Raw genomic sequence first — 22,825 nt, 5'->3', positions numbered from 1 at the left:
TAAAGCTGTTTACATTGTAGGATTTACATGGTGGGATTTATGTGTTTCTGCACCTTTTATTCCACATTTGTACTTCAATTTGAAATTTATTTTTATTTAATTCTTTATAATTGTTGAACATTGCTGTTTTCTGTTACGTGTCGCGTCCTGCCCAAGCGTGTCGCAGCAAATTCCCAATGCTTGTAATGTCAATGTATATGGCGAGTCAAGTTGATCCTTGATCCAAATGTAACCCTTGTTTCTTTTTCTAAACAGTAAGCTGGAAAGGATCCAGTCTCCAGCTCCAGTTCAAGATGGCATTGGATAGGGATCTGCTTCAGCTGATAGAGGAATCAGAGATGTGTCTGCTAGTGTTTTACCTTGGCCGAAACCAAGGCTTTCTCTTCGAAGATGAACAAGGATTCAGATTCAGTGAAATTCATTTGGAAGAATATCAGGTGATGATATTTTTAAATTAACTACTCAAAAAATATGTGATATATTTAAAATACTATAATCTTACAATCAAAATAAGATGCCAGTTCATTTTATGGTAAAACTCTTAAATGTAATTTGTATATGTTCATTTTTGATATCAAAATTAACTTTAATGTTCAGAAGTAGAGGAGCCTTAGGTTCCATACCAATAGGTTCAGGAACAGTTGTTACCCTTCACCCATCAGGCTCTAGAACCAGCGTGGATAACTTTGCTCACCTCAACTCTGAGCTGATTCCACAACCTATGGATTCATTTTCAAGAACTCTACAACTCATGTTCTCAATATTATTTAATACTTTTTTTGTATTTGCACATTTTGTCTTCTTTTACACACTTTTTGTTTGTGTGTAGTTTTTCATTGATTCTATTTTATTTCTTTGTGAATGCCCTCAAGGGTAGTAGTATATGATGACATATGCTCAGTGACCACTTCCTTGTTAATGCAATCATCTAATCAGCCAATCAAGTGTCAGCTCAATGTTTAAAAGCACTAAGACATGATCAAGAGGTAGTTGTTCAGACCAAACATCAGAATGAAGAAGAAGGGTGATCTAAGTGATTTTGACTAAGGAGTCATTGTTGGTGTCAGATGGGGTGGATTGAGTATCTCAGAAGTGGCTGATCTCCTGAAATTTTCCATGCACAACAGTCGCTAGAGTTTACTGAGGATGATGCGAGAAGCAAAAACTAATCCAGAGAGTGGCAGTGCTAGGTACAGGATACAGGTACACATACTTTGATATTAAACTTACTTTGAGCTTAATGATGTTTATTCTGAGCCTTTCTTAAACAAAGGTAAAAGTGATTTTGATTGAACATATTATTACTGATCTTTCTTGGGTTTTTATATTCTCAGTCTTGTTCTGGGAAATGAATATGTAGTGTCACTAGCATCAGCTCCCCAGACACTGCACCATTCGAGTACGGCTGCGGTAGGTTTATTTTTGGCTTCTATCCAGCCTGTGTTTGGAATGTAGTCCATGCTCATGGATTTATTTTAAAATCTCATTTGGTTCATCTGCACTTGATTCGAATTTGAAGTGGCTTTTGTTGCAGGGCTAATGAAGTCTCAAATCCCACAGGCTTTAATATACTAAACTGGAGAGATGAAGCTCCACGCAGAAATAAACCAGGCATTTCATATCTTCTTTAACGTTCAACAGAGTGAGAGACCCACATTTTGCATACTTGTCATCTCATTATCATTATTTTTTATTTTATTTTTCATTATTTGGAGTGCCTAATAGACCCTTCTGGCCCAGTAAGACACAATACCCAGTAACCCACCTATTTAACCCTAGTTAATCACGGGACAATTATAATGACCGATTAATCCACTAACCAGTACGTCTGGAATGTGGGAGGAAACTCACATGCACACAATGAGGACTGTATAAAATCCTTACACCAGAATTGAACTCCAAACTCCAGTGCCCCCAGCTGTAATAGGGTCATGCTAGCCCTTGACGCTACTGTGGCGCCATTTTTGACTTTTTAAAAATTGATCGATAATGTTGAATTTTCTTGTTCAGATGGTTTGCTTCCACGAGGATACAAAGTATGTCATTCTGAGAGTTAGAGGAGGCACTGGAAGATGTGAAGAGGGGCAGATGTGCATTGATGTATCCCTGAAGATCAGACACCATTCAAATGGTGAGTTATTTCCTACTTATTCAGTAATAATTGATCACGTCATGACAATGCCACCCTCAGGAGTAACACTTCATGTTCCGTCTGCGTAGCCTCCAGCCTGATGGCATTAATATCAATTTCTCCTTCCGATAATTTTTTCCCTCCCCCTCCCCTCTTCTTCTATTTCCCACTCTGGCCTCTTATCTCTTCACCTCCTCCCCTTTCTCCCATGATCACTCTCCTCTCCTATCAGACTCCTTCTTCTCCAGCTCTTTACCTTTCCCATCCACCCCTCTCCCTACTTTTTTATTCTGGCATCTTCCCCCTTCCTTTCCAGTCCTGATGAGGGGTCTCGGCCCGAAACGTTGACTGTTTATTCATTTCCATAGATACTGCTTGACCTGCTGCGTTCCTCCAGCATTTTGTGTGTGTGTTGCTTATTCATTAATATGTTTAATGCTCTATAAATTTTACAGAATCAGTAAAAAAAAATCATAGGTAATCTTTCTGATTGTAGAATGATTATCTACTTTCCTGAGAACATATTTTGTATAATTTACATTTAAGTTATATTTTACTGTGCATAATGTCTATATGGTACCATGTGCCTGCAATGCTGAAAGTTCATTGCAACTGTGTATACGTGTACTTGAGCAATAAACTCAACTTTGACCGTGAATGTTACATCGGTATTTGTTTTGAGTCTCAGTGGACTTTCTGATTGCGTTCCAACACAGGTACTGCCGATCTGTTGTCCTAGCAGGATGCCTTGATTGACTGAGGAATCAATTAATTCCCTTTGTCTGACTTCTTATCCTTGACCTCCAGTTCATTCAATAATTCACACCCTATCCTATCCAGATCTAACTTAACCGTTAGTCTTTGTTGAACCAGGGAATGGATAATAATTTTAAGGTGATTGGAGGAATGTGTGAGGGGGGATGTCAGAGAACAGTACTGTGTAAAAGTTTTAGGCACTTGTATATAGCGAGGGTGCCTAACACTTGTGCTCCGTACTTGATTTGTAAACTTGGAGCGGAGAATGAGTCTGTAAATATGGCAAGAACAAAGGATGTTGGGAATGGCGAAGGAGGGATGCTGGGGCAGGGGATGGTGTGGGTACAGACACACCCAGCCCTGAGACACCAAGTAAGGTCATTTAATCCCAACCAATTGGTTTGTTGATCATTACAGAATGTCTCTTGGGTGCTTCCTGTTCCCTCCCTTCCCCCCTTTTCCAACCATGATTCCCCTTTCCCGGCCCCTTTCCAACTCTCAGTCCACAACAGAGACCCATAATCACAAACACATTTATCATCACTCACATGTCATGAAATCTGTTTGTTTTTGTGGCAGCAGTACAGTGCCATATGTAAAATTACTACAGTGACGTGCAAAAAGTCTTAGGCACCCTAGCTATACATATGTGCCTACAACTTCGGCACAGAGCTCTAGGGTTTTTACACAGAGAGTGGAACTTGCAGGGAACGTGGCTGTAGAAACAAATATATTAGAGATATTTGAAAGACTTTCGGATAGAAAAACAGAAGGTTATGTGGGAAGGAAGGATTAGATCAGGGGTTTCCAACTTTTTTATGCCCTAGGCCAATGCCGGTAAGCAAGGGGTCCGTGGACATCAAACTGGAAACCTCTGGGTTAGATTGACCTTGGGGCAGGTTAAAAAGTTGACACAGCATTGTGGGCCGAAGGGGCTGTACTCTGCTGTTCTAGGAACCAAAGTGGCTTCTGACTCCTGAAAGGTAAAATTAGGTTCTCATCTTACTGTTTAACTTCATTGCACACCATCGATGTTTGAATCCGGGAGATCCCAGCTCTTAGTTCTGGCCAGGACTGTAGTCACATTTGAACCTTTAAGCTTAATAGTGTTATCAGCAGCTGTGGAGATAGGCCGTAAATTCTGTACTGGCTATTAATAGAAAACAAACTGAACTAATTTTTGAATGTGATTCACTTGGCGTGCGATTGTCTTTGATGTGACACTTATCGCTTGCTAGCGCTCAGTTATGTGAAAGCCTCATGTATCATACTTTGAAATAACTTCCACAGACAAAACAACAGATGTGCAGTCCGATCTGTTACACGAGCTTGCCAGAGTTATGGGGCTGTAATTCGCCTCCACCTTGTTAGGGGACAAAAGAAATTTGGCACATCCACATGGACCCTTAGCAATTTTCACAGATGCTCCATAGAAAACATCCTATCTCAGTACGGCAACTGCTCTGCCCCTGACCACAAGAAACTGCAGAGACTTGTGGACATAGCTCAGCACATCATGAAAACCAGTTCCTGCTGTGTCCCCACCTCTCACTGCCTTGCTAAAGCAGCCAACATAATCAAAACCCCACCCACCCCAGGCATTCTCTCTTCTCCCCCTCTCATCGGGCAGAAGATACAAAAGCCTGAAAGCTCGTACCACCAGGCTCAAGGACAGGTTCTATCCCACTGTTATAGGACTACATTCTATGCTCGATCACAGCACATTTTCCTTGTCAATACCCATGCATTTTACAACAGGAATCAGTAAAATGGGCAGAGGCCTTTCGTAAACTGTGAGCAGAATTCACTAAAATCCCTTTCAGTATTCCTGACACAATCTTGGAACATGGCAATCATCGTCAGGGTCACCCACCATCCAGGCCTCGCTTCCTTCTTGCTGCTGCCATCGAGAAGTTCAAGAGCCTTAGGTCTCTCACCACCAAGTTGAGGAAGAGTTATTACCCTCAGGCTCCCGAACCAACGTGAAGAACTTCACTCGGCTCGACACTAAACTAATCCCACAACCTCTGGACTCACTTTCAAGGACTCTACAACTCATGTTCTCAGTATTTATTTGCTTATTTATTATTATTATTATTATTTGTATTTGGACAGTTTATCTTCTTTTGCTCACTGCCAGTCTTTGTGTGGAGTTTTTCACTGATTCGATTGTATTTCTAGTGAATGAATCTCAGGGTTGTACATGCTGACATATACGTAGTTTGATAATAAAATTACTTTGAACTGATCCAGCTTTAGAGATTCCTGCAATAAGTTGCACTGGGTTCGACAAGGAGGACGTAGTGTGATATGATGCATCTCATAGACAAATAGTTAAAAGTATTCTCTTCCTAGCACAAGGGTGACCAACGATTGATTGAAATATAGAATTACTGTCTCTGGGTCGACAGAAGAGGGGATAAAGGTTTATTTATCGAGATACAGCATGGGACAGCTCCTTCTAGCCCTTTGAGTCAACCACCCACCACTCCCGATTTAACCCTAATCATGGGACAATTTCCAATGACCAGTTAACCTACTGACTGGCCTGTCTTTGTACTGTGGGTGAAAACTGGAGCACCCGGAGGAAATCCAGATGATCACGGGGAGAACGTACAAACTCCTTACAATCAGTGGCAGGAGAGGGGATGGAATGGACAAGTTCTTAAAGACAAATGCCCAGCCACCAGCACAAGTGGCGGATGCAGGTTCAATGTCAACACTTAAGAGAAGTTTGGGTAGATACATGGATGGGAGGGGGGCTATGGTGCAGATCAATGGGACTAGGCAGATTAATAGTTCAGCATTGACTAGATAGGAGGAATGGCCTGTTTCTATGCCTAGTGCTCTATGACTCGATGGTCCAATAATTGAACGCTGGCATTATCCTGCTAAAGACCCGAAGGTAATCCGGTTATTGTAACAGTGAATGATTTCATATTCACACATTCCTCCACTAAGGAGTGAGGGGTGTTCCTCCAATCCTCCACTGGGATGGCCAAACTGGAGAACAACTCCTTCCCCTCAGCTGTGAGAATAATGAACACCCGGGGTCTCGTCTCTGGGACGGGGAACTAACTGTTTACTGTCTACCTGTGCTGTGCACTACATGCCTTCTGAATTATATTTTATTAACCTATTTATGGTAATATTTTGTTTCATGTGATGCGTGTGATATATGTTTTGTGGGTGCTGCATGGTCCGGAGGAACATTGTCTCATTTGGTCGTACATACAGTATGTACAGTCAGATGACAGTAAACTTGAACTTACCTGCTTCAGAATCAGAATCAGGTTTAATATCACTGGCACATGCTGTGAAATTTGTTGTTGTGTGGCAGCAGTACATTGCAATAAAGAATAATTAACACTAAATTACAGTAAATATATATATAAAACTTAAATAAGTTATGCAAAAAATGTAGTGAGTTAGTATTCATGGGTTCATTGTCCATTCAGAAATCTGAGGGAAGTGGAGAAGAAGCTGTTCCTGAATCACTGAGTATCTGCTCGTCTTCTAACCATGGCAGACATTTCATCCCTCAGGGATGCCTCTGTGCTCTAGGGTTCTATGACCTTCCCATGAGAGAAGGTGCAATTGTGAATCAGATCAGGTGTTCCACACAGATTTGGGATTGAAGCTAAGTAATCCAAATGCTTGGATACAGAAGGTGAATGTGTACATCAAAACCTTTGGAACTTGTTATTCAATAGTTTAATAGTTCCATTGAATATCAGAGAATGTATACAATATACAACCTGAAATTCTTGTTCTTTATAGACATCCACAAAAAAACAGAAGAGTTCCCCACAGAATGAGTTAAAAATCATCAGAACCCCAAATTCCCCCTACTTTCCCCTCTCATCTGCAGGCAGCAGCAAGCATTGACCCTCCTTCTCCCCACTTAATTCAGCAAAAAAGCATCATTACTTTCCACCTACCAAGCAAGCAAGGTCCCCATGAGAGACCATGGTCTGCAGTACAACAAAATCTAATTAATTTCCTCTTTGAATATTACATTCATTGAATCAGTATTACAGTGGAGTAAAGGGAATTACAAAGGTATGAGAGAGAATCTGGGCAAAGTTGATTGAAAGGGAACACTAGCACAGATGATGGTGAACAGCAATGGCTGGAGTTTCTGGGAGCAATTCAGAAGGCACAGAATAGATACATTCCAAAGAAGAAGTCATAATTTAAAGGCAGGATGATGCAACCATGGTTGACAAAGGAAGTCAAAGCCAACATAGAAGCAAATAAGAGGGCATATAATAGAACAAAAATGAATGGGATTAGAGGGAAGCTTTTAAAAACCAGTGGAAGACAATTTAAGAGAAGCCATAAATGAGAGAAAAGATGAAATACAAAGATCAGCCAGCCAATCATATAAAACAAGAAGTTTTTTCAGATATATAAAGAGTAAAAGAGAGACAAGACTGGATATCAAACCACTGGAAATTGTCACTGGTAAGATAGTAATGGGGGAACAAAGAAATGGCGGACAAACTAAAGTATCTTCACTGTTGCAGACGCTAGTGGTATGCTAGATGTTCGAGAGTGTCTGTGGGCAGAAGTGAGTGTGGTTGCTATCACTAAGGAAAAGTTGAGAAGTCTGAAGGTGGATCAGTCACCTGGACCAGATGGACTACACCCCAGAGTTCTGAAAGAGCTAGCTGAAGAGATTGTGGAAGCTTTAATAATGATCTTTCAAGAATCAGTAGATTCTAGAATGGAAAATTACACACTTTCAGAAGGGAGGAAAGAAGAAGAAAGGAAATTTTAGGCCATTTAACTTGCCTTCAGTGGTTGGAAAGATGTTGTCCATTATTTTGGGGTACTTGGGGATACATGACAAAATAGGCCAAAATCAGTATGGTTTCCTTACGAGGAAAACATGCCAGACAAACTTGAGGAAATAACAGACAGGATATACAAAGGAGAGTCAGTGGATGTTGCGTACTTGGATTTTCAGCGGGCCTTTGACAAGGTGCCGCACAAGAGGGTGCTAAACAAGAGCCCATGGTATTACAGTTAAGATACTAGCATGGACAGAAGATTAACTGTCTGGCAGGAGGCAAAGAGTGGTAATAAAGGGGACCTTTCTCGGTTGGCTGCCGGTGTCTAGTGGTGTTCCGCAGGCTTCAGTGTTGTGACCGATTCTTTTCATGTTATATGTCAATGATTTGGATGAACAAATCGATGGATTTGTGGCCAGGTTTGCAGATAAGATGGAGATAGGTGGAGTGGCAGATAGTGTTGAGAAAGCAGCATGTCTGCAGAAGGATTTAGACAGTTTGGGAGACTGGGCAAAGCAGTGGCAGATGGAATATAGTGTAGGGATGTGCATGGCCATGCACTTTCATAGAAAGAACAAAAACATAGACATAACGGGAGAAAATTCAAAAATCAGAGGTGCAAAGGGACTTGGGTCCTTCTGTAGGATTCACTAAAGATTAACTTGCAGACTGAGCTGGTGATACAGAGGGCAAATGCAATGTTAGCATTCATTTCAAGAGGACTAGGATATAAAAGCAAGGATGTAATGCTCAGTCTTTATAAGGTGGAATGATCCCTGGAATGAAAGGGTTAACGTATGAGGAGCATTTGCACCTGTACTCACTGGAGTTCAGAAGAATGAAGGGGAATCTCATTGAAACATTGCATCAGAATAGAGGGACATCCATTTACAACAGAGATGAGGAAAATTTCTTTAGCCAAATGGTGGTGAATCTGTGGAATTCATTGCCACAGAAGGCTGTGCAGGCCAAGTGATAAGGTATATTTAGGGTGGAGGTTGATAGATTCTTGATAAATCAGGGTAAATAAAGGTTTCAGGGAGAAGGCAGGAAAATGGGGTTTTCAGCCACGACGTCTGTGGGCTGTATGGCTAAATCTGCTCCTATGTCTTATGGTCTTTTGCTCTTATTAAGTATGTATGGCACTAGGTGACAGTCTAGCTCAAAATCTGACAAACACTAAAATGTCTTTTTTTTTAAATGAGTGCTATAATTGTACTGGGAGTACATTCACACAACAGGATAATTTAAATTTAAATAATAATTCAAGTTTGTAACAAATACTCGTTCCCTTGGTATTAAAACATGCACAGAAATGTGGTATTCGATTAAAGACAGTGTTTATAATTTTCTCAAAAACATTTGGGATCATTTTAATTCATCAAAAGATACTTAGAAATTGATGGAGAAAGGGAAAGAAGACAATTTGAGTGATATAATCATTGTAAACAGATGATAAATATTAAACACAGGATTTTCTGCAGATGCTGGAAATCTTGAGCAACGCACTCAAAATGCTGAAGGAACTCAGCAGGTCAGACAACATGTGAGTGTGTCTGTGGCCTCCGTCGGTCGTGGTCGACCATGGATACCACGCCTCTGGTAGTCACTGGTTTGTTGAGCAGCGTCGACTGTGGCTATTGAGACCGATCCTGGAACAGCAGGCTCTGTCATAGTTGCTGTATGTTGTGGAATTGTTGTCCGCTGTGCTCTCCGTTTACCTCTCCGCTCCTCAAACTGACTCAGGATCACTCCTTCGCCTTGCTCTAGGTGTTGCTGAAGAGTACCTTGCCATTGGTTGTGGTCATCTGCTGTATCCTCCCAGCACTCCGTGTTGATTTTTAAGGCTTTCATGTCGCACTTGCAGAGGTCCTTGAAGTGAAGCTGGGGTCTACCAATGTTCCTCTTGCCTGTTGCTAGTTCTCCTCAGAGGATGTCCTTTGGCAGTCTACCATCCTTCGTAAAATGGACATGGCCCAACCAATGCAGTCTGTGTTGTCTTAAAAGCGTGAACGTTGTGGGAAGTCCAGCACGGGAGAGGACCTCAGAGTTTGAGACTTTGTCTCTCCAGGTGATGCTGAGGATGCCTGGGTGAAAACTATTGAGTTTCCTCTCCTGCTTGGAGTAGATGGTCCAAGTCTTGCTACCATACAGGAGGGTGCTGATAATGCATGCATTGTACAAGGCAGTCTTGGACTTTGTAGCGAGTTTCGGATTCTTCCAGACCCGTGAGGAGAGTCGAGCAAGGATAGATGTTGCCTTGCCGATACGACTATTGGTTTCAGCATCGAGGGAGAGAGTGTCGCTAATGGTCGACCCCAAGTATGTGAACTCTTGGACCACTTCTAGATCGTAATTGTTCATGGTAGTGACTGGTGTCTCCTCTACGTTCTGGGCAAGGACACTTGCTTTCTTCAGGCTGATGGTAAACCCGAAGTCCTTGCATGCCTTGGAGAAGCAGACCATGAGAGTTTGTAGTTGCTGTATGGTGTGCGAGGTTATAGCAGCGTCGTCGGCAAAGAGCATGTCATGGATTAAGATCTTTCCCTTCTTTGTTCTTGCTCTCAGGCGCGCAGGGTTGAACAGCCACCCGTCAGACCTGGTGAGCATCTAGGTGCCTTCTGTCGACGTCCCAAATGTGTGCTTCAGTAGCAGAGAGAAGAAGATGCTGAATAACGTTGGGGCCAACACGCATCCTTGTTTGACTCCACTACGAATAGCGAGGGGCTCTGATGAGCTGCCATCATTCTGAACAGCAGCCCTCATGTCATCGTGGAATAACTTGATGATACTTTGGAGTTTCAGGGGACAGCTGATCTTGAGGAGAATCTGAAAGAGCCCATCCCTGCTGACAAGGTCAAATGCCTTGGTCAAGTCAATGAAAGCAACGTAGAGGGGTTTCTGTTGTTCCCTGCACTTGATGGAGTGAGAAAATCAGGTCGACAGTTTTTGTGCAAAAACCGCATGGAGACTCAGGGTAGACCTGTTCTGCCAGAGTTTGTAGATGTGCCAGAGCTACACGAGCAAGGACTTCACCAACAATACTCAGGAGGGAGATACCCCTGTAGTTGTTGCAGTCGCTCCTATCACCCTTGTTCTTGTACAAAGTGAAGATTTTGGAATTGTGCATATCCTGTGGTTCGGCTCCTTCCTTCCAGCGCTGACGGAGGACCTCGTGTAAAGGTTGGAGGAGTGAGCTCTTGCTGGAGGAATCCCATCACTGCCAGGAGCTTTCCCTGGGGCCAGACTGTCGATTGCCTTGCTGAGGTCCTCAATGGTTGGTTTGGAGTCGAGTTCATCCATGATGGCATCAATGGCTGAGCTAACAACATTTTCCCTCGAGTACAGCTCAGAGTAGTGTTCTACCCAGTGTTCCATCTGCTTGCTTTTGTCGGTGATTATTTCACCACTGGATGACCTTACTGTCTTGCTCTGCGATGGGCCAAGGGCCTACTTGATACCACCATACATCGATCTGATGTTGCCCGTCACAGCTGCTGTCTGAACGTCCTCACTGAGCTGGAGCCAGTACTCATTTTCACTCTGCCTTGCAGTCTGTTGCACTTTGCTTCTAGCAGCTCGAAGTGCCTGGAGTGTTTGCTCAGATGGTGCGTGCTTGTACTCTGTGAGAGCTGCACGCTTGGCTTCGATGACAGGAGTCATGAGGTTGGACTTCGCCTCAAACCAGTCACTGCTCTTTGTGGTCTTTCTTCCAAAGATAGATAGTGCTGATTCATGGATGGTGTCGCGAAGGTATGACCATCGTTCTGTTGCAGTATCTCCTCGTGAGGAGGTAGTCATAGCACCCTGTACTGATTTGGCAAACTGGGCAACCTTTTCTGACTGTTTCATCTCTGTTGTGGTGATGCGAGGTTTTCCAGTTTGTTTTGAGTGATGGATTTTCCTCGGACGTAGTTTGATCTTGCAGCATACCAAAGCATGATTCGAATCGCAGTCTGCACTGTGATACGAACAGGTGATTAGTACAGAGATGATGAAAGAGCGCCTGGTGATGATCATGTCTAGTTGGTGCCAGTGTTTAGACCGTGGATATCGCCATGAGACCTGGTACTGCGACTTTGTCTGAAAGTAGGAGTTTGTTACACTCAAGCCATGATAGGAGCTGAATTCCAGGAGACATTGTCCATTGTCATTTATTTTGCCAACTCCAAAGTGGCCAAGAGAAGACAGCCAGGAATCATTATCAGGTCCCACTCTGGCGTTGAAGTCACCAAGGAGAATGGGTTGCTCATCACTGGGAATATTCCTGACAATGGTTTCTAATTTGTTGTAGAACATGTCTTTTGCCTCAGAGGTGGAGTTCAAGGCAGGGGCATACACACTGACGAGAGATACTGGGCCATGACTGATGTGTAGGCGGAGAGTCGTAAGTCATTCTGATCCATTTTCTGGTGGCTCCACCATTTGCAACAAGGAGTTCCTAACGGCAAAACCCACTCCATGCTAGCGGGGCTTGTCTCGGTTCTTTCCCTGCCAGAAAAATGTGTAGTCCCTTTCCTTCAGTGCACCTGAATCCACCAAACGTGTTTCTTGTAGGGTAGCTATATCTACCTTGAGCCTTAGTAGCTTATTGTTAATGACCGCTGTTTTTCGTGCATTCTTGTTACCCTTGAGGTTTTGGTCAAGTCCAGTCATCATTGTGCGAACATTTCGACATCCCCACTTGAGGGGTGTTGTCTTGTTCGATTTGTTTTCTTTCTTGTCTAGTGTGGTAGTTACAGTCAGCTCTTCGTGGAATAATCCATTGTCCCCATGCACCCAATGAGGAAGACTGACTGTGGCGGGATGGCACCTTATTGGCTGGGGGCTGCCCAGCTTGAGGGGGGCAGTAGCTGTCCAGTGAAACACGATGGTCTCTCCCACCGGCAGAAGCGACCCCTGGCGCCATTCTCTACGCCAATCGAGCATTATGACTTGTAACCGGTAACTGCTGCTTCCCGTGCTTGTCCGGCACTATAAAGCGAAGCTGGTCTCTCCAGGGCAGGGTTGATATGGAGATCCAAAGGTAGTTTGTAGCTAAAGGGTGGTAGTGGGGACGAGCTCCCACTGCTAAACAAATGATCTTCATGGTGTGTGTCTCAAACAGCCTCTGACAACCAAGTCCATCTCCTGGCCTTCATGTATGGCATAGTCCTTATGCCCAGTGGAGCTGTTCTCACTGACAGAAGGGGCAAAGGAGGGCCACTGACACCTTAAAACCAGTTGCTCCGGGCAGATGGGGCTCGTTAACCACAGATGATAGCTCATCTAGGTGAGGGAAAACTCCGATTACAAGCCTCCGCTGCCTTGCGGCTACACCAGCTCACGGGAAAGGCTTTGGGAGAAAACTCCGAGGAAAAATCGGGAGTCGGAGTCCCGAAGGCGGCTGACTGCCGTACTCCTGCGATGCTGCTGGTGCCAAACTCTATCAACTTTCCTCGTTCCTTTGGACCCGTCATCAGCATGGAGAGATCCTTCATCGGGATTATCAGTGTTGTTGGCTGGAGAGGTTGTGGATCTGCAGCAGAGGGAAAAGGGAATGGCCAGGGAGGCAATCAGGGGTCCCCAACCTTTTTAATGCCATGCACCACTACCATTAACCGAGGGGTCCGTGAGCCCCAGGTTGGGAACCCTGGTGGCAGTTATCCTTGACGATGTGGTCAGCTTTCCTGAAGTATTGGTTTTCAGCTGGCTTATGGGAAGGGTGTATGAAAGCTGTGGGGAAGAAGCTTTTCCTAAGTTGGGATATCCAGGCTTGCAAGCTCCTGTATCTTCTCCCAGAAGGTAAAAAAGAGAGAGATGCTGTTGCACCATTACAGGTACTAGCCTCCCCACCGCAGAGGACACCTTCAAAAGGTGATGCCTTAACCATATAGCCATATTACAATTACAGCACGGAAACAGGCCATCTCGGCCCTTCTAGTCCGTGCCGAACCTAGTCCCACCGACCTGCACTCAGCCCATAACCCTCCATTCCTTTCCTGTCCATATACCTATCCAGTTTTTTTTTAAATAACAAAATTGAACCTGCCTCTACCACTTCTACTGGAAGCTCATTCCACACAGCTACCACTCCCTGAGTAAAGAAGTTCCCCCTCGTGTTACCCCTAATCTTTTGCCCCTTAAGAAGGTGGAATCCATCATTAAGGACCAGGACATGCCCTCTTCTCGTTGCTACCATCAGGGAGGAGGTACAGGAGCCCAAAGATCCACACTCAATGTCTTAGGAACAGCTTCTTCCCCTCCAACATCGGATTTCTGAATGGTCCATGGATTCTTGTGTAACACTTGCAAGTTTCTACAGATCATTGCAGATCATTCTAATTGGCTGCGTCACCATCTGGTATGAGGGGGGCGACTGGGCTAGGATCAAAGTAAGCTGCAGAAAGTTTTAAACTCAGTCAGCTCTACCATGGGCACTAGTCTCCTCAGCAAACAGGACATCTTCAAGGAGTGATGCCTGAAATAGGCGGCATCCATCATTAAGGACCCCCATCGCCCTCTTCTCATTGCTGCCATCAGGCAGGAAGTACAGGAGCATGAAAACACACTCTCAGTGATTCAGGAACAGATTCTTCCCCTCTGCCATCAGACACGAAGTACAGGAGCATGAAGACACACTCTCAGTGATTCAGGAACAGATTTTTCCCCTCTGCCATCAGATTTCTGAATGGACATTGAACCAATGATCTGACTTTTTTTCTCTCTTTTTGCAATGCTTATTTAATTAAAAAATATTTATACTTACAGTAATTTACTTCTTACATATAACCAATAATGAATTATGTAAAAAAATCAAGAAATGCTTAATCAAGCAATATGTTGAGAATATTACTCAATTATTATTGAAATATTAAATACACTGAACACCGTTTTGCTCTCTTTTTGCACTACCAATTTATTCTATGTATTGCACTGTAGTGCCGATGCAAAACAAGTTTCACTATATATTTCAGTAATAATACACTTGATTCTAGTTCTGATTCTGAAGCAACACGCCGTGAAGGTGGGGCACACAGAGGGAAGTGGCCAGCCTGTGGTGGACTGGGCCGTGGTTCCTCATTCTATCACCACTGCCGAACCATCATCTCTTTCCTGATTCACTCCGCCCTGCTTCCATCTTATCATGGATCTTCTATCGGATCTACCCTTTTGACCTCTCCCCTCAACCCCTACTCTGCATTTTAAAACCTGTCCTTCTTCGTTAATTTCTCTGTCGACACTTGCTGCCCGAACTGCTGGGAGATGTCTTGGCGGTTTATTTTTGTCTTCAGCAGGATTCTTTGCATTGGCAGGAGTTAACCAGTGGAGGGCAGTAGAAATCAGTTTTTGGTCCTCAGCAAGTTCTAATGTCTCAGAGGAGGAAGCCAAGGCCACACAGACAAAATGCTGGACGGACTCAGTGTGACACACAGCATCTATAGAAATGAATAAACTGTTGACTTTCCATGCTGAGACTCCTCAGGGCTGGAAAGGAAGGGGGAAGACGCCAAAATAAAAAAGTGGGGAGAGGGGAAGGAGGATAGGTAGAAGGTGACAGGTGACGCCAGGTGGGTGGGAAAGGTAAAGGGCTGGAGAGGAAGGAATCTGATAGGAGAGGACAGTGGTCCATTAGGAGAAAGGGAAGGAGGAGGGTTCCAGGGGAAAGTGAGAGGCAGGTGAGAAGATGTAAGAGGCCAGGGTGGGGAATAGAAGAAAGGAGGGGGAGATAATTTTTTTTTACCATAAGGAGAAATCAACATCAGGTTAGAGGCTACCAAGATGGAAGATAAGGTATTGCTCCTCTATCCTGAGGGTGGCATCATCGTGGCACAAGAAGAGGCCATCGACTGACATGTCGTAACAGGAATAGGAACGGGAATTGAAATGTATGGCCAGCGGGAAGTTCCATTTTTGGTCAGTGGAGTGGAGGAGCTCAATGAAGTAGTCCCCCAGTTTCCGACAGGGAACCAAAGGTCATGTTCCCTTAACTCAGGGTCAAAGTCAAGTTTATTGTCATGTGCATATAGGCACAGGTCCAATGAAAACTTGTGTGCAGCAAAATCGCCAGCACACAGAATCAGGGATGTTGCTTTCACAAGGAAAACATACATTAAATATAAATAAAAACTATTTTTTAAACAAAAAGCACAATTAGAACAAATAAAAACACCCACTTTAGTGCACAGTGATCAAAGTGGTCATACCATTAAAACACAGAAAATCATCAGCAACCATCAGGCTCTTGAATCAGTTGGGATAACTTCACTTGCCCCATCACTGAACTGTTCCCACGAACTATGGACTCACTTTCAAGGCCTCTTCATCTCATATTCTCGATATTTATTGCTTATTTATTATTATAATTATTTCTTCTCTTTGCATTTGCTTAGTTTGTTGTCTTCTGCACTCTGGTTGGACGGACTAGTTGGGCGATCTGTCATTGATTCTGTTATGGCTACTATTTTATTTATTTTAAATGCCTGCAAGAAAATGAATCACAGGGTTGTATATGGTGACATATATGTACTTTGACAATAAGATTTATTTTGAACTTTGAACTTTAAACATAGAACATTCCAGCACAGTGCTGGTCCTTCAGTGCACAATGCTATACCGAGCCTTAAACCTACTCCACGATCAACCTAACTCTTCCCGCCTACACAGCCCTCCATTTTTCTGTCATGCACGTGCGGAAGAGCCCATTAAACATCCCTAAAGTACCTGCATCTATCACCACCCCCAGCAGAGCATTCCAGGCACTTAATTATTGCTCATTAGTATTTGTCAGTCCTGTTCAGGGATAGTTTTTCCAAAAAAAATTCCATGGAAATGCCTGCAAGAAAATGAATCTCAAGGTAGTGCATGATAACATTTACATACTTTGATACATTAAACTGTTGTCTTCCTGTCAGGTTGTGTAAAAAATCCTAGCTCCACTCACTTTACAAGAATGTCCTTTCCCATCAGCCATTACCACACTGGGAAAAGGGCATTGCTAAGCTCCAAAGATTAGGTTCAAAGTTCAAGCTAAATTTTATTATCAATGTGCTTACTGTATATGTCACCATATACAACCCTGAGGTTCATTTTCCTGTGGGCATACTCAACAAACCTATAGAATAGTAACCATAACAGAATCAATGAACGACTGTCAACTAGGGCGTTCAACCAGAGTGTAGACAACAACAAACTGCTGAAATGCAAAAATGTAATAATAATAATAAATAAATAGCAATAAATATCAAGAACATGAGATGACGAGTCCTTGAAAATGAGTCCATTAGGTGTGGGAAAATTTCTATGATGGTGCAAGTGAAGCTATCCCCTTTGGTTCAAGAGACTGATGGTTGAGGGGTATTTACTGTTCCTGAACCTGGTGGTGCGAGTCCTGAGGCCTTATTCCTTCCTCTCTAGGGCAGCAGTGAGAAGAGAGCATGTCCTGGGTGTTGGGGGTCCCTAATGATGGATTGGGGTTGTGCCAGCTGGGTCAAGAACCATATGGATGAAGGGAAGTACAGTAGCTGTTCTTGAACCAGGTACTGTTGGATTTTAGGCTTCTGTACCTCCTGCCTGATGGTAGCCGTGAGGCACGGCAATGCCTGGATGGTGGGGATCTTTGGTGGCAGATGTTGCCTTCTTGAGGTAGCATCTCATGTAGGTACAATCAATAGTGTGGAGATGTGCCTGTGATGTATTTACCTGAATCCAATACCCCCTGTAGCTTCTTATGTTCCTGTACATTCGATTTGCACATCAGCAGGTTCAGAAACAGTTATTACCCTTCAACCACCAGGCTCCTAAACTAGCATGGGTAACTTCACTCGCCTTAACACTGAACAGATTCACAACCTACAGACACAAATTCTCAATATTATTTATTTGCTAGTTATTTTGTGTGGTGGGGTGGAGATACGTCCCTACCAAAGGAGGTGTGAGGCACTCCTTCCCTCCGCAAGCCTGCAGGTCACCCTTGGACAAGGTGTAGCACCTGCTTAGCCCCCCGATCAGGGTCACGTGAAGCCCTGGTGGGAGCAGGTGGTGGATGGTCGTATGAGCAGCTGGTGCACATCACAAGTCCTGATTATGTGACTACTGACACCAGGCAGACAATCTCTGGGATCACCCGTCTTGTAAGGACACTGCCCAGAAGAAGGCAATGGCAAACCACTGCTGTAGAAAAAATTACCAAGGACAATCATGGTCATGGAAAGACTAGGATTGCCTGCATCATACAATGTTACAGTTACCAATTGAACTATTTATTTATCACTATTATGTATTTTTTAATATTTGCTCACTTGTCTTCTGTTGCACATTGATTGCTTACTTATCTTTGTTCGTGTGGAGTTTTTCATTGATTCTGTTGTGTTTCTTTGTTCTACTGTGAATGCCTGCAAGAAAATGAATCTCAGGATAGTAAATGGTGACATAAACAGTACATACTTTAATAGCAAATTTACTTTGAATTTTGAAATCCATTTTGAACTTTGATTTGCTATACCATACCATGATGTCACCAGCCAGGTGTTAAAGCATGTAAACTGATTCAATGGCCATAAGTCATGGGAGCAGAATTAGACCATCCAACCTACCAAATCTGCTTCACCATTCCATCATGGCTGATTTATTATCCCTCTCAACCCCATTCTCCTGCCTTCTCCCCGTAATCTTTGACACCCTTAAGAATCAGGAACCTGATAAACTGTACTTTAAGTACAGACAAGGACTTGGCCTTCACAGCCATCTATGGCAATGAATTCCACAGATTCAACACCCTCTGGCTATAAAAAAAATCCACCTCATCTCTGTTCTAAAGGGACGTCCTTCAATTTTGAGGCTGTATCTTCTGGTCCAAGGCTCCCCAATGATAGGAAACATCCTCTCCACATCCACTTTATCTAAGCCTTTCAGTTTTCAAATGGTTACAATGAGATCCCTCCTCATATGTTTAATCTCTTGTGAGTACAGGCCCAGAATCATCAAACGCTCCGCACACATTAACCCTTTAATTTCCAGACATTCTCGTGAACATCCTCTGGACCTTCTCCAATGCCAGCACTTTCTTTCATAGCTAAGGGGCCCAATACTCCAAGAGTGGGTCTGACCACTGCCTTATAAAGCCTCAGCGTTCCATCCTTGCTTTTATATCCTCTCAACATGAATGCCGACAGTGCATTTGCCTTCCTCACCACCGACTCAACCTGCAGGTGTGTCCTGCACTAGGACTTTAAATTCATGTAATCAGGTGTTAGATGTTTCTGCCCTGGGGTAAAGGATCTGACTATTTCATTTAATGAGTTGAACAGATGTTCCAGTGGTGAAGGAAGAGTTGCAACAGTTGCTGTTTGGCTTTGATGAGAAGCGATTCACGCGGATGACACCAGCCTTGTTTTTCCTCGTCAGAGAGCCGAAGGACAATCCCATGGAGTCATCCTGCACCTCCTCCAGGGAAACACAGATACTGCCCCCCATCAGTGAGTAAGTATGGGCTGAGATCTTGTGTCTCTATGTGCTTTTTTAAACCCCTTGGCCATGAGCACTGCAAATGTGGCATCCGTCATTATGGACCCTCATCGCCCTCTTCTCTTTACTACTATCGGGGAGGAGGAAGAGGAGCCTGAAGACCCACACTCAATGATCCAGGAACAGCTTCTTCGGCTCATTATATTATTTTAGTTATACCTTAATTTGAGATTCCCTCTGCATAGCTGTGTGAACAGGTTTGTGAGAAGCTTCTGAGGGTTGTAGATTCCGCCAGCTCCATCACAGGCATGAACCTCCCCCCCGTCAAGCAAGTTGTCAGAAGGTGGGATCTATCGTTAAAGACCCTTACCATCCGGGACATGTCTTCTTCTCATAACTGCCATTGGGAAGGAGGTACAGGAGCTTGAGATCCATATTCAATATTTTAAAACATTAACCTCCAGATTTCTGAAAGGTCCCTGAATCTATGAGCTCTATCTTGTTATTCCCTTTTTGCTCTACCTAACTATCTATCGATCTACTGTATCCATCATCTATCTGTCTGACTGTCTGTCCATCTAGAGTACCGTGCAAAAGTCTTGGGCACACATATATATACTGTAGCCCAGGTGCCTAAGACCTTTGCACAATACTCTTGTAATTTTATGGATTACATGTATTGCTGCCTCCAAAAAAAAACACATTTCTTGTCATATGTGAGTGATGATAAACCTGATTCTGATCTGGGTCTCTATTGTGGACTGAGAGTGGGAAGGGGGCAAGGAGAGGGGAATCATGGTTGGGAAAAGGGGAAGGGAGAAGGAAGGGAATGGGAAGCACCAGAGAGACATTCAGAGAAATCATTAAACCGATTGTTTGGAATCAAGCGACCTTGCCTGGTTTCTCAGGGTTGGGTGTGTCTGCACCCGCGGTGCTCCCCCCCACCCCCCGGCACTCCTTCTCTGCCATCTGTCCCACATCCTTCCCATAGAACTCCACCCTCGCCACTCCCAACAGCCTTTGCTCCTGCCAGGTTTACCAAAGCTCTCTGCTCCATGTTGACCCTAGTTATATATACACGCCTAAGGCCTTTGCACAGTACTGTATCTATCCATAATGTCTCTGCACATGTAGGTTATTATTATTATCACTGACATATGTCGTGAAATTTATTGTTTTGCAGCAGTAGATCAGTGCAATACAATGAGAGGTTGGGTAAACTCCAACTTCATTCCTTGGAAATTGGAAGATTGAGGGGTGACCTGATGAGATCATGAGAGTGATGAAAGTGCAGAACCTTTTCTCCCCCAGGGAGGTGGTTCTAAAAATGGGAAGGGATAGGTTTAATCATAGGTTACCTGATGAATGGTCTCAGCCCTAAACATTAACTGTTTACTCTTTTCCATAGATACTGCCTGGCCTGCTGAGTTCCTCCAGCACTTTATATGTGTTGCAGGGATAGTTTTAAGATCAGAGGTGAGAGATTTAAAGGGACATCAGGGGCAGCTTCTCATGGAAAGGGTTGTGCGTATTTGGAGTGAGCTGCCAGAAAGAGTAGCTGAGGTGGGCACATTTAAAATTCATCCAGGTAATTACATGGACAGCAGAGTTATAGGGCTATAGGCCAAATGAGGTTATAGAGTGGGTTATAGGCCAAATGAGGGCAGATGGGGCCAGCTGTTTGGGGAACATAGTCAGTAGGGACCAGATGGGCTGAAGTGACTGTTTCAATGCTCTATGACTCTATGGAATAAGCAGAAAGGGTTGTCATAGTGGATGCTTTGTTCATTTGGAATGCCAAGGATATCAAGAGTTCTCAATATTGTTTGTATATATATTTTATTTATCTTTGTACTTGCACAATGGTTGTTTGTCACTGCGTTTGTGTGTGTGTGTTTTCTTTGTTCTATCGTACTTCTTTGTTCTACTGTGGATGCCCCCAAGAAAAAGAATCTCAAAGCGACAAATATGTACTATGATAATAAATTTGCTATGAACTTTGAAGTGGGCTTTATAGAGGTATGTTTTTGAGTACGTGAAGCCTAATCCAGTCAATTCTATTTTCAGAGAAGCTTCCAGAATGGTTAAGAGAGCAGAGGATGATCATTTGGAAACATTGGACTTACCGTTTCACTCGGCATCCTCAAGTCAAGGGTCTCCGCGAGAGTTCTTACGACAACTCAATCGGTTTTTGAATGTAGTGTTAGATTACTCCACTGACCAGAATTCCAGATCTGTGCTCCACCTTGATAAAGAAACTATTGAAAGCCTTCCCCACCACTCATTGAATATTTCTAATGCCTACGTCCTGGAGCTGCTGGTTCAGTCTGAGGAGCCTTTGGTGTTTTTGTTGCCAGAGAATGCTGAGAACTTCTTGGAGCAAATCATCGAACATGGAAATGTTGGGGAAACTGAGGAAAAGATACAACACCTGTTCCTCACCAAACTGAAGAGCACCATTAATAAAGTCCTGGAGATCCCCGTTTTCCAGAAGGAGAAGGTTCTAAAGAAGCTGATTCATCTGCTGAATGAGTGCAACTATCCCTTTCCACTTCCCGAGTTCCCTCAAGTTAATATCTCGCCTCAGGATGGCTCAAAGAAGATAAATCGAAGGCAAAAGACCTATTATACTTTCTTGTTGCTGAAGACATTGCAGACAGTGAAGACCTTCTGGGACAAGAGGCAAAAAATTTTCAGACAGAACAGGAGTGCAACCAACCGGTCCATCTGCAAACTAGAGGAACTCAGCATCGACTTTGAGCGTTTGTCCTACGATTGGATTTTGGTGCCCAAATTGTACAATATACACAATTGTGTTGGGTCCTGCAGTATTCCCTTGACGGGGAATGTATCTAATCATGTTGTCTTGCTCATTAAGATGCAGGAGCAAGGGCTTCCGACAAAACGAGAGCCGTGTTGTGTTCCGGTGGAGTACTCTGAACTGCTCCTGGCTGTCGTCAGTGACCAAAGCAGCATGATCACCGTGTACAAGAACATGGTGGCAGAGGAATGTAAGTGCAGATGACCCAGGCAATGCGGCTGTCTCATGAGTCAAATATTATCAGGAAAAGCCAGTGTATATCTATATTAAGAACATTTATGGTGACATTTTACTCAGCCAAGCTGCGTATGATCTTACAGTACATCATATGTTAGCATGGCCATATTCTGCAACTGTCGAGTTTTGGTCTGTTTTCAAATAGATCAGAAACGTAAAGCTCAAATATTTCATAAACTCTCAATGAAAATTGTTGACATGAATTTTGAAGTTAAGATTGCTGCCTCTCATTTAATTTAGTTTTTTCTAAATTTAGATCAAAATTCTCTGTAGAAAGTAGGCTATAATGATTTGTTAAATGTAACAAGCCAGAGGAAATTTTAAATTTCTGTGAGACCCCAAATCTAACAAGTGATGATCTAAATTTCACAATGGGTCCTCAGACCAATCTGTTTATTCCCATTTGCTGACATGCAGTTGTTAGTCACATATAGCAGAAAATCTCAATTCCAAAGGAAGCTTGCTAGTGGTTTGTGTGTGTGTGTACAGTATACCTGAGTGTGCATTGCGTGCAAAGTGCATTTGCATGTCTGCTTACTGTATCTGTGACAGCATGTGTGTGTGTGTGTGTTTATTGAGTGTGAATGTGAGTGTGTGCATTTGCATGTGTACATATTTGTGTTTGTGCTTGTGCGTGTG

The 22,825-nt window shown here is 43.4% G+C and overlaps 1 protein-coding gene across 1 annotated transcript; it reads left to right on the top strand.

Annotated features, from left to right (window-relative positions):
- The first annotated feature begins 307 nt into the window (after positions 1-307).
- amh (anti-Mullerian hormone) lies at positions 308-22,309 on the top strand. The gene is made up of 4 exons (XM_059992394.1): positions 308-437; positions 2,011-2,131; positions 18,964-19,143; positions 21,196-22,309. Exons 3-4 carry the CDS (start codon positions 19,040-19,042, stop codon positions 22,151-22,153), a joined length of 1,062 nt encoding a protein of 353 aa, XP_059848377.1. The 5' UTR covers positions 308-437; positions 2,011-2,131; positions 18,964-19,039; the 3' UTR covers positions 22,154-22,309.
- The last annotated feature ends 516 nt before the right edge of the window (positions 22,310-22,825 follow it).

The sequence above is a fragment of the Hypanus sabinus genome, chromosome 16 (genome assembly GCF_030144855.1).
Source record: "Hypanus sabinus isolate sHypSab1 chromosome 16, sHypSab1.hap1, whole genome shotgun sequence".
Lineage (NCBI taxonomy): Eukaryota > Metazoa > Chordata > Chondrichthyes > Myliobatiformes > Dasyatidae > Hypanus > Hypanus sabinus.
Note: the sequence above shows the minus strand (reverse complement) of the source record. Positions and strands in the feature narration are given on the sequence as shown.

Coding starts and splice junctions, on each gene's coding strand:
- amh (XM_059992394.1), top strand. CDS start 19,040: ATGACACCAGCCTTGTTTTTCCTCGTCAGAGAGCCGAAGGACAATCCC. Junction 19,144..21,195: donor ATACTGCCCCCCATCAGTGA/GTAAGTATGGGC, acceptor TTCTATTTTCAG/AGAAGCTTCCAGAATGGTTA.